Genomic DNA, 11960 nt, shown 5'->3' with positions numbered 1-11960 from the left:
AAAACAGTGAGCAACTCTGACCTCTGACGAGAAGGTGCGGCCGTTTAATGAGCAGATGGAAACAGAAGCTGCTAAAGAGTCCAGGTATTAGACATGGCCCCTGGAGAGCAGCGTCTTTTAACAGCAACCACATGTTTTCATGGTTTCAGCTAGCTGATCCCAACAACACGTTTGTTAGCCATATACAGCCACATATTTCCAGATTAAACTCTTAAAGTGTTTTAGCGATGCCATAACATTGAAGCAGCACAGCGTGGTCAGTAAGTCAGAACAAACTACGACATAAGGAACACACATTTACACACTAACTGATTTAAAGACCATCCAAGAAGTCGGAGCTCCGGTCCGTGATACTCGACTCTTTGATTTGGATGGTGTTGAGCACGAATTAGCAGCTATCTGTATGAAGTCCTTTAATATTCAGGCTGGAAAACTTTAGCTGATAACTTCACCCTCTCATGCAGATGCAGCGGTGATGTCACATGACCACATCCAGCTGTTAAATGCAGTGTTTTGTTCATAGACACATGAAATGTGCTCACACTGACAGTGAAGAAAACAGCATTTATTTGTCTGCGATTAAAGCGGCTTTAAGTCAGCGCGAACGCCCGAACTGAGCGTGATCATTAAGGACAAAACACTTCCACCTGATGAGCAGTCACACGAGTCCTCCTCTTCTTCAGCTGTGCGTCACACGGTGACCTTTTGACCTCTGTGCAGCAGGTAAACATTCATGTAAACACTCAGTATCGACCTGTTTAATATGAACTCACGGACACGCCATCAATCACAGCAGAGCACATCCACACAGTTTATCTCATAAGCTGCATACATGAATAATCTGAGCGACGGAGAGGAGGCAGAGGCGGAGGAGGTGGAGGTATAAATAGAGGAGACAGACAAACCAACACTCATGAGGAGGAAGGAGAGGGAGAGGAAAAGCTAAAGAGAAACAACTACCTGACTGAAACCAGACACCACAGAAGAAGAGTTTGTGACACCTTCCTGGAGGACCTTTATTAGTTTAAAGTGAGTTTATTCACCTTCTCGTGACTTTAGTGACAGTTGACATGAGAAACTCATTCTCTGATTGTTTTATAGGTTTTTAAAGGTGCTTTTGGAGATGGAGAGCAAACGAGCCGTGGTCTATCTGTCCGTCTGTCTGTCTGTGCTGACATCTCTCTGTCAAGGCCAAAGGTCAGGCAACAGCCACCTGCTGTCCGCGCCCGATGACCCAACCCTCGGACTCACAACCAGTGAGCTGGTGAGTCATCTGTCTCATACGTGATCTTTGTATGTCTTTTATTTTGAAAAGGTCTGCTTGTGTTTTCTAATCAAATAAGATTCAAATGTTTAATCTGATGACATTTGTGCTTCATTTAAAGACCGACTAAAGGAAGCAATAAAATACAGTTTTTGACTGTAGGTAGAATATCATGTGATGAGAAACCTGATTCTGACTTTGTTAACTAGTACAAGAGACAAAGTGTGCTACGAAGCACAGTTAAAATAAAGATAATTAACAGCAGTTTTTTTAGAGTGAAATATGAAAAATAAATTAAAGACGGTAAAACTGAAACAGACTGAAACCAAAATATACATGAAGTCACAGCTATTACTGAGTCCGCAGACACAAACTGAATGAGATTCATATTTCTGAGGATTTAAGGAGAGAAAACATTCATGTTTTATTTTTTATTAAATGTTTGCTGTTTTTGTTTTCTGTAAGTTACTTTTTAAAATTTATAAAGTTTCCCCATGAAGTCTCAGAGATGAATCTGTGACACTAGTAATATTTCATTTTACAAGTGTGTGTGTGTGTGTGCAGGCTGAAGCTCTGCAGGGTCTTCTGGATGAAGCTGACAGCTCAGCCGGTCTCTCTGTGGAGAAAAAAGCCAGCGTGATCCCGCGGGTGAGAACACTTTGACACGATGTTATTTATTTATTTTTTTAAGCATCTTCTGAAAGAACGTTTCCAAAGTGCTTCGACTGAAAGCAGCGAGCGCAGATCCAAATAAAAAAAGTTCTGATATGATTCAGGATCATGAATGACGAGAGACGATCATGAAATCTCGCCTCTGAGGGGTCGTGATGAAAAAAGACCACGTAAAGGACCCGAGGCTGAGAACTGACTCGCAGTTCTGAGCTGCTGAAGAGCTTCAAAAGTGATCAGTAAAATCTCGCAGGATGGGGCTGATGTGATGATTAAACCCATCAGAGGCTGAGAGCCTGGATGGACAAATAATAGACGAACTGGAGCCCAGTCCAGAGAAAATACAGCGAGCACTGGTTTTACAGTCCAAAGTTTAGAGCTGCTCAGCTCAGGACAGAGAGGCTTTTTACATTTACTTTAGCTAGTTATGTAACTCTTTTTTAAAAATATAGATTGACAAAGATTACAACTCAGAATACAAATTATACAACTACATCATAGTTTTGACTCTACAGCAGAGGAAGTTTAAAAGGCTGTGAGGACAAACGCAGCCGTGAGTGCCTGACTTCACCAACCCTCGACTCATGTTGTGACGGTGAGTCCAGGACCTGTGGGCAGTCAGTGCTTAAGCTTCGTGACCCTCAGATGTTTCTCAGTGTTTCTTTATTTTTCTGAGGAAACGTGTGATTCTGCATCGGTCCATTGTGATGCACCCTGAATCCTCTCTCTCTGTCTTCATCAGTGTGATGTGGGTGAGCGGTGTGCGATGAAGCACGGACCTCGGATTGGTCGGCTCTGCGACTGTCTGAGAGGAACAGCCTGCAACACCTTCTTCCTGCGCTGCTACTGACCACTCACACACATTTTCCTCATGAGGACCTAAACTCGGTCTGGGCGCTCACACAGACAGTGCTCAGAAAGACAGAAGTGCACTCTTCACCAATCGTCTCGCTCCATATTTTAGTCTTTGTTTTAAAGTTTTTGGTGTTTGTCTTTCAGATTAATTTATTTTTGTTAATAAAGATTCTTCATAAAGCTGCACGGCTCCAAAGACTTCATGATTTACAATCTGTTCACGTCTTCAGCCAACACCTGCAGTTCCTCTGACGTCCAGCAGAGGCAGCAGTGAGTCAGTCCCCATAGACTCCCATGTTAAAACAGCAGAAAGAAATGTTTACAGTCTGATACACAAACTGGTCTTTATAGATAATGTCTCCCTTCCTAACACCTGTACAGGGGGACAATGTTTTATAACTCACCTGTGGATTAAGGTTTGCAGTTTGTTAGGGGTGTGGCCTCTTTGACTTACAGGTGGACGGTGACACAGGTGTCTGTAGCTGCTAGCTGTCTGCGAGGCTTGACCTCAGCTAAGTGGAGCGATTGAACTGGACCTCTGGACCATGTTTGTGCTGTTGGAGCCTTTTGGAGCATTTTAATGGCATTTTCATTGTAATATCATTTTTGTAAATAATGATCTGACAAGTAATTATTGTTCATCAGACCATCATCAGACCATCCAAGAGCTCAGTGCTCCAGTTTGGTGAAGGAAATTCATGGATTTTATTTGAAAGTCCAAAGATTGAAAGTTTTGCAAAATTACTGAATATTACCTGTAATATTTAATATAACAGTACACCCTTATATGTACTGATGGACATGACGATACTAAACACGATGAAAGTGATGCAGTTTTATATCAAAGCAATAAAACACAATCGTCTGATGCATCAGACGTAAAGAGCGCAGTGATTAGATTTACAGGAAACCTTGAAGTCATTGGGTTGGTCAGGCTGGTTGAGCTCAGCTGTCAGAGCTGTGGGTGTGTGACGGTGTAGCAGGAATCTGGCATTCAATGAGCTTCAGTTTGAAATAAAAAATCAGGAGCTCAAAACTGTTTAATCAGTTTTTATGGAATAACAAGCGTCCCAGACTTCGCTTATCACTTTTGTACTTGCCCTTTGATGCAGGAGGGCTGCAATGTCCTAACATGGTTTGGTATTACTGGGCAGCCCAGTTAAGAACTATAATGTTCTATTATGCTGTAGAAAAGCCCCCCGCATGGAGAACTATTGAGTCTCTCTCTTAGGCTTCCACTTCCTACATATGTATACTCTGATAAATATAATAAACTCAAAGACATTACGCTTAATCCTATAGTTAAAAACACGATTTATATCGTACATGTCACTCAAAGATATTTAAACGTAAAATCTCCCCTCTCCGTTTTTAGCCCGATTTGGGGCAACAATTATTTTGCCCCGGGTAGGGCGGACGGTGGTTTTAAAATGTGGGCAGACTCGGGGCTGGGACTGGTGAAGGATGCTTTCGGGGGTGATGGAAGACTTTTAAGTTTTGAACAACTAATCTCTAAATTTAATATTCCCCGAAAGCACTTTTTCAAATACCTACAGTTTAGGAGTTTTATCAGGTCTTATCATAATGATTTTACACATATTCCCCCGCTATCCACATTAGAGAAAATCCTAACCAAAAACCCCAGTGGTAGAGGGATGATATCTGAATTATATAACTTGATGATGACATCCTCTCCTGATTCATCTGCTGCTAAGCTTGAAGCTTGGAGGTATGACTTACAGGAGGACTTGACAGTGGAACAATGGAGTAGAGCATGTAAGCTAGCCCAAACACAGACAGGGAACACACGTCTAAAATTGCTACAATTTAATTGGTTGATGAGAGTGTACATAACACCAGAAAAACTTAACAAATTTAATATGCAGATTCATGATATCTGTAATAGATGTGAAGAAGATAAGGGCACATTGCTCCACTGTTTATGGTCATGTCCAAAAATAAAGGAGTTTTGGGAAGAGGTTGGAGCAATGATAAAAGAGATTTTGTCAATTAAACTTGTGATGGATCCCAAACTTTTCCTACTGGGATTATATCCTGTAGGGTGTAACATAGATCATTTTGAAAAAATCTTCATAAACATGGGAATACTACAAGCAAAGAGAGTGATCGCTCTAACGTGGAGGAGTCTTGGCAAACCAAGTATTTCACATTGGTTCAAAGAATTGTCTTTATGTTTACCATTAGAGAAAATTACATATACTCTAAAAGATAAACAAGAAATTTTCCAGAAAATTTGGGGGTGCTACATCCAGTATATTGGGAATAAAGATCTATCTGGTTTACTGTGTGAGACAGGGACAGCCTAGCTATTCCCTGTACAGGACCACAACCATATGCTGCAATCTGAAAATTATTCTTTAAAATCTGTCAGAGGTCTCATGGACTCAAGTGCTTTCATTGCATGTACCTTGTGTTTCGTTTATTGTGTAAATTTGTTTGTGTATGTACTTTATATATGTATATATGTAAAACTTTAATAAACATAATGTTGAAAAAAAAATCAGGAGCTCAAAGGGGATCTGCCCAGTGAGACCAAACACTTTCCTTCCACATTCATCTGCTGCTCACTGAGAAGTCTCTGCCCCCCGACACAGTTTAGGATCCTTGTTTCGATCATTCACACCCACTCTGAACCTTAAATCAGATGATAACATGGAACTGAACATTTACAGTTAAGGTTTGCTTGTTTTTCTCCAAAGTTCATGGTGACATTTGTTTCTGCTGTTTTCATTTTCAGCTGCTGTTTCAAGTTTAAATTATAAGCTTATAAATGTATGAACCTCCTGAACATGTGTTCACTTTAAACCGGGACTGTCTGCTTTCTCTGCTGTTGTTATCTGACATCAGACTTCACCAATCAGTCTTCTCTGATTAGACCTCCGGAGAGGCTGATTGGCCCCGAGGGCTCGTCATAAACTCTGCTAAAAAAGACCGACAGCAGCAGCACGCCATTGCCTTCTCATCAAACCTTTATTAACAGTCATGCTGGTGACAGACTTAAACCAACTGTGAGAATTAATCAACCACCTATTAGTCAAAATAAAGACACATGAAAATATTAAACTTAAAGTCAGATTCTTTCATTGATATCAGACTTAAACATAAAAATATCACAAAGAAAGAACAATACAGTATCCTCAACAGCACCAAAGAGTAAAACAGTGAAATGTGGACCTGCCTAAAGCAGATGACTCGTAATCTGGAGAGGAAATGGCGTGTTACAAATTTAGAGGATCATCATTTAGCCTGGAGAAATAGTTTGCTGCTTTATAAGAAAGCCCTCCACAAAGCCAGAACATCTTACTATTCATCACTGATTGAAGAAAATAAGAACAACCCCAGGTTTCTCTTCAGCTCTGTAGCCAGGCTGACAAACAGTCAGAGCTCTGTTGAGCCAACCATCCCTTTAACGTTAACTAGTAATGACTTCATGAACTTCTTCACAAATAAAATTTTTATCATTAGAGAAAAAATGACCAATAATCATCCCACAGATGTAATATTATCTACAGCTACTCTTAGTACCATTGATGTTAAGTTAGACTCTTTTTCTCCAATTGATCTTTCTGAGTTAACTTCAATCCGGTCGTTAAGTGATGACGTGACGAATCCTACTTCCGGGTCTAAAGTAGTCTGCGTTTAATATGGCTTTTGTGTTGTTAACATGTTTAATGTTATGTATTTTCTTCTATTTGATCTCAAAAAGCTCCTAAAACAGTCAGTGATCACTGTTGACCTCCCTCGGCTTTTATTACCGCTAATCATTAATTTAAGCTCAGTTTTTAAAACCTTAGGATGTAACTACAGCCCAGCCCATGCAGCAGTATATGAATGACTAACCTCGTATTGTGGATGGATTATCTCAGTTGTTCTCCTGGCTGAAGTTTGGTCCTTTTACATGCGATACTGCCATGCGATTACATTTGTTCCTGACCACCGAGAACACTCACGTTAACTTTTATCGAGTGGAAAAAAAGTTAGCTTGTTTATATTATGCTAACATAGCTGTGCCGCTAGCGGTCACGTAGCACATCATTATATACCAGCTAGCCAAACTTCAGTAACCCTACAAACGTCACTGCTGTTTAGTTTTCTGTCTTCATTTATGCTGGAAGTGATAACAGAGCTGTACGTTTTAATTTGTTTCCAAAACCCCGCAGTCAGGACATGCTATATTGTATTTAGATAGAAGCTAGCGAGCTAACTTCCTGCTAACTTCTAACTCCGTTAAATGTCATAAATTCCGTTTTCATGGATGCCTGGATGTTAAACTCAATTGTTACACCTGGTAGAGCAGAACGCTGATCATTTTATTAAAGATGAAAGACTTTAGACAGTTTTTCAACTCTCAGTAATGCCATAGTGATCGTTTGATATATGGAGCTGCAGCGGAGTTTAGGCCCAGACACGGCTAGTGACGTCAGACTGAACAATCGGATAATTACTTCCTCCAAACCATCAACGTGTCTTTTAGACCCCATTCCTACAAAACTGCTCAAAGAAGTCCTGCCATTAATTAATTCTTCGATCTTAAATATGATCAGCCTGTCTCTAATATTCAGCTATGTACCACAGGCCTTCAAGCTGGCTGTAGTTAAACCTTTACTCAAAAAGCATCTCTAGACCCAGCAGTCTTAGCTAATTATAGGCCAATCTCCAACCTTCCTTTATATCAAACATCCTTGAAAGAGTAGTTGTCAAACAGCTAACAGATCATCTGCAGAGGAATGGTTTATTTGAAGAGTTTCAGTCAGGTTTCAGCGCTCATCACAGCACAGAAACAGCTTTAGTGAAGGTTACAAATGATCTTCTTATGGCCTCTGACAGTGGACTCATCTCTGTGCTTGTCCTGCTAGACCTCAGTGCAGCGTTCGATACTGTCGACCATAATATCCTATTAGAGCGATTAGAACATGCTGTAGGTATTACAGGTAGGGCTGGGTATCGTCACTGATTTCTAGAATCGATTCAATTCCGATTCACAAGGTCCCGAATCGATTCGATCCACGATTCGATTTAATTCGATTTGATTCGATTCGATTCTGGGAAATTTTGACAGTCAGAAATATTATAATTCAGATCAGTACATTTACATATTTTTGTATCTATTAAAAGGAAGCTGACACACGCAAGACTTTATCAAAGGTGTGAGCATCACAGCAGATGCCTTTGTGTCAAAGTAGCTGAAGATAAAACACAGAAAAACATGAAGGTGATTTTCCTGTTCTGGGATTTTATAAAAATATTCTGCAGTACATCAAAAACGAAAGAAAACCATTAATCAACATATGAACATCACCTCTGAAGTTACAGCGGTTTTATTAGAGACACGGCTAAGCGTTTTGCATTTTGCTTAATTTTAAAAAGTTTAAATTTGTTCAATATTGAACAGCAGAAATTAGGTTTACTTTTCGGAAGTAAGTAAAAGGGAAAAAAAAACGTCGGCCGACAGCCCTGTAAACAACGGTAGACTGGTGTGTAACAAGCAAGCGAATAATGCAGAAAAGAGAGAGAGAGAGAGAGAGAGAGAGCTGTGCATGAAGTGTGATTTTTATCCTGAAAAGTCAGCAAAAGTCAGAGGGAATTCATGACGATGTTTATGTGAAGCGTGGTTTGGATCTTCTTTTGCTGCTGGTTCGGTCAATATTGTTTGGAGAGAGATAAAACTAACAGCCATATGATCAGCGCAAAAAGGGCGTAAACACACAGCGCGGACCCGCGGATCAGAATCAGCGAGCTGTCGGCTTTCAGCCCCGACCGTCAGCTGAGAAAAGCGACATCTAACTGATCCTGATCCGTCGGCACTGTGTGTTTACGTCTTTGTGCAGAAGCCGTGCACCTGCTCTCATTTACTGTCTTAGCTGTTTGGTGGTTGTTGAAATTTTGTGATCTTTCACCTGAGATTCTGGCATTTCGGGCAAAATAAATTAATATTAAAAAATCGATTCAGGATTTTAATGAATCGATTTTACGTTATCCAAGCCAGAATCGATTTTAATCGATAAATCGATTATAAAAACCCACCCCTAATTACAGGTACTGCACTGCAGTGGTTTGTATCATATCTATCTAATAGACTCCAGTTTGTGCATGTAAATGGAGAGTCCTCTTCACACACTGAGGTTAATTATGGAGTTCCACAGGGTTCAGTGCTAGGACCAACTCTGTTTACATTATACATGCTTCCCTTAGGCAGCATCATTAGAAGACATAGCATACATTTACACTGCTATGCAGATGACACCCAGCTCTATCTGTCCATGAAGCCAGATAACACACACCAATGAGTTAAACTGCAGGAATGTCTTAAAGACATAAAGACCTGGATGGCCGCTAACTTTCTGCTTCTTAATTCAGATCAAACTGAGGTTATTGTACTCGGCCCCTAAGACTGCGTTCTTCCATTTGTGCAACATCTCTAAAGTTAGAAATATCCTGTCTCAGAGTGACGCTGAAAAACTAGTTCATGCATTTATTACTTCCAGGCTGGACGACTGTAATTCATTATTATCAGGATGTCCTAAAAACTCCCTGAAAAGCCTTCAGCTAATCCAAAATGCTGCAGCAAGAGTCCTGACAGGGACTAGAAAGAGAGAGCAGATTTCTCCTGTTTTGGCTTCCTGTTAAATCCAGGATTCAAAATCCTGCTCCTCACATACAAGGTCTTAATTAATCAGACCCCATCTTATCTTAATGACCTTGTAGTACCATATCAGCCTATTAGAGCACTTCGCTCTCGCTCTGCAGGCCTACTTGTTGTTCCTAGAGTATTTAAAAGTAGAATGGGAGGCAGAGCCTTCAGTTTTCAGGCCCCTCTTCTGTGGAACCAGCTTCCAGTTTGCAGGGCTCTAGACTAATTTTTTGCCATGGGCATACAGGTACTTTAAAACTTTAAAAAGTTGGGCGTACCGCCACAAAAGTTAGGCGCACACAAATTTTATAATAATTTATATAATGTGCTTTTTCAGCATTCAAAGATTGATGACACCGTGTCAGAGCTGGCTATGAATTTCAGAAGCATCAGGCCTTAACAGAAAAGTTAGCAATAGTTCTTTTCCTATTACAGCTACATCCACTTCTGTCCTGCCTAGGCTGCTCACTAGGGCTGGGTATCATCACTGATTTCTATAATCCATTCGATTCCAGTTTTCAAAGTCCCGATTCGATTCAACTTAGCCTCAGACAGTCAGAAATATTATAATTCTGATCATTTATCAGTACTGACTTCATCAGAATTGTGAACATCACAGCAGATGCCTTTGTGTGAAAGTAACTGAGAATAAAACAGAAAAACATGAAGGAGATTTTCCTGGTCTGGCTTTTTATAGCAGATAACCTTAAAAATATTCTACAATGTTCTGCATATAAAGTTTAAATTTCTTCAGTACTGAACAACAGAAAAAATAGGCTTTCTTGTCCAAGGTCATTTAAGTGAAAAAGAAAAAGACAGCAGCCACAGTGCTGTAAACAGCGGTAGACTGGTGGGTAATAAGCGAATGAATAATACAGAAAACAGAGATTGGAGACGGAAACTGTTCTTGAAGTACAGAGAGAGAGAGAGAGCTGTGCATGAAGTGTGATTTTAATAGTCGTGGAAGCAAAATTCATGACGACATTGATCAAATGTGAAGCGCAGTTTGCTGCTTCTTTTGCTGCTGGCTCGGTGGATTTTGGTTGGAGAGACAAAACCTGCAGCTCAGAATCAGCGCAAAAAGACGTAAACACAGCGCGGACCGGACGCATCAGGATCGCTGAGCTCCGACAGCGTGTCCGTCTACGGGCCGTCGGGTGAGAAAGCCGAGAAAGACAAAGCTGATTCTGATGCGTCGGGTCTGTGTTTACGTCTTTGTGTGGAGTCCGTGTACCTGCTCTCATCTGCTGTTTGGTTGTTGTTGAAATGGTTTTGTGAGCTTTAATCTGAGAATCTGGCGTTTCTGGCAAAACACAGTTATATTTAAAAGTCAGGATCTAATGAATTGATATCGCTTTATTCAAGCTGCTCACCTCCCACTTCCACCTGCACTTTCAACTGGACCACGGCCAATCAGAGAGGTCCCGCCCCTTACTATCTCTGATTGGTTTAGTCCATGATAGGGGCAAAATGTGTGTCTGTTGTTGACCACAGGGAAGGTTGCAGATTTTTATTTTTTTTGCTACCCGAACAGTTGGTCGCACAGGTGCAACCAAATATTTTTTTTTAGTCGCACCACTGAAAAATTTGGTCGCAAATGCAACTTTGTGTTAGCATTGTTAACACAAAGTATTTTATTATAACTCAGATTTTTGACTTGTTTGCAGAGAATGTGTGTTTGAATAAACTTCATTCACCCTCCTCTGATCGTGCTCTACCTCCAGCTGTGTTTTCAGTTTGATCGTCCAATCAGAGACGAGCAGCGTCTGCTTTAAAGGACCTTTGCTGCGAGCATGGATCAGACAGACGGAGCTTATCAACCCCCATCACAGACACACTGGCATTTAGCTCCCAGCGTGCACCTTATCCAGAGATAAGATGGGTTAATTATTGCACCGAGTGCACACACACACACACACACACACCTACACACACACAGCAGCACATGAATCATTACAGCGAGTAATGAATTATAATATGAATTACTGCAAATATGACAGTGAGACACTTTCAAATAATCACTCTCAATTTTCCTCGTTTAGTCTTTCTTCCAGCGTAACACACACACTGACTTCCTCTCCTACTCTCAGTAAGTCAGACAGTAAACAGCTGATTCTTTGTGTCACCTGTTCATGTAAGTGACAACTTATTTACTTTAATTAATCAGAAAATGTCGTGTTCAAAATGTCGTGCACAATTAGAGCACACACGTCCAATTTTTGAAAAAGAAACTTTATTTATAAATCATAAAAGTGCAAAATAAAACCATAAAAACAAAAATAAAAACTGTTTTGGCAGGAAGTAAACAGAAATCATTTAGATGCAGGAACAAGAGGAGCTTGGCTGAGCGACATGGAGTGGTGTGAGACACACTTGAGCGACTTTGTGAAGAGAAATGAGGAGGAAGAGGAGGCTGCAGGAGCAATCAGCTCGGTGAGGAAGAAGGTGCAGGTGAAGCAGTGGCTGTGGGCTGCTAGGAAGTAGGAAGTAGTCCTAAATGAATATGAGGAGGAGAAGTGG

At 40.6% G+C, this 11960-nt stretch overlaps 1 protein-coding gene across 1 annotated transcript; it reads left to right on the top strand.

The window, feature by feature from the left end:
* The first annotated feature begins 886 nt into the window (after nucleotides 1-886).
* cart4 (cocaine- and amphetamine-regulated transcript 4) lies at nucleotides 887-2971 on the top strand. Its single transcript, XM_004573662.6, has 4 exons — nucleotides 887-1029; nucleotides 1102-1264; nucleotides 1829-1912; nucleotides 2676-2971. Exons 2-4 carry the CDS (start codon nucleotides 1124-1126, stop codon nucleotides 2781-2783), a joined length of 333 nt encoding a protein of 110 aa, XP_004573719.1. The 5' UTR covers nucleotides 887-1029; nucleotides 1102-1123; the 3' UTR covers nucleotides 2784-2971.
* The last annotated feature ends 8989 nt before the right edge of the window (nucleotides 2972-11960 follow it).

This window comes from Maylandia zebra, linkage group LG14, assembly GCF_041146795.1.
Source record: "Maylandia zebra isolate NMK-2024a linkage group LG14, Mzebra_GT3a, whole genome shotgun sequence".
NCBI lineage: Eukaryota > Metazoa > Chordata > Actinopteri > Cichliformes > Cichlidae > Maylandia > Maylandia zebra.
This window is presented reverse-complemented; position numbering and strand designations above follow the sequence as displayed.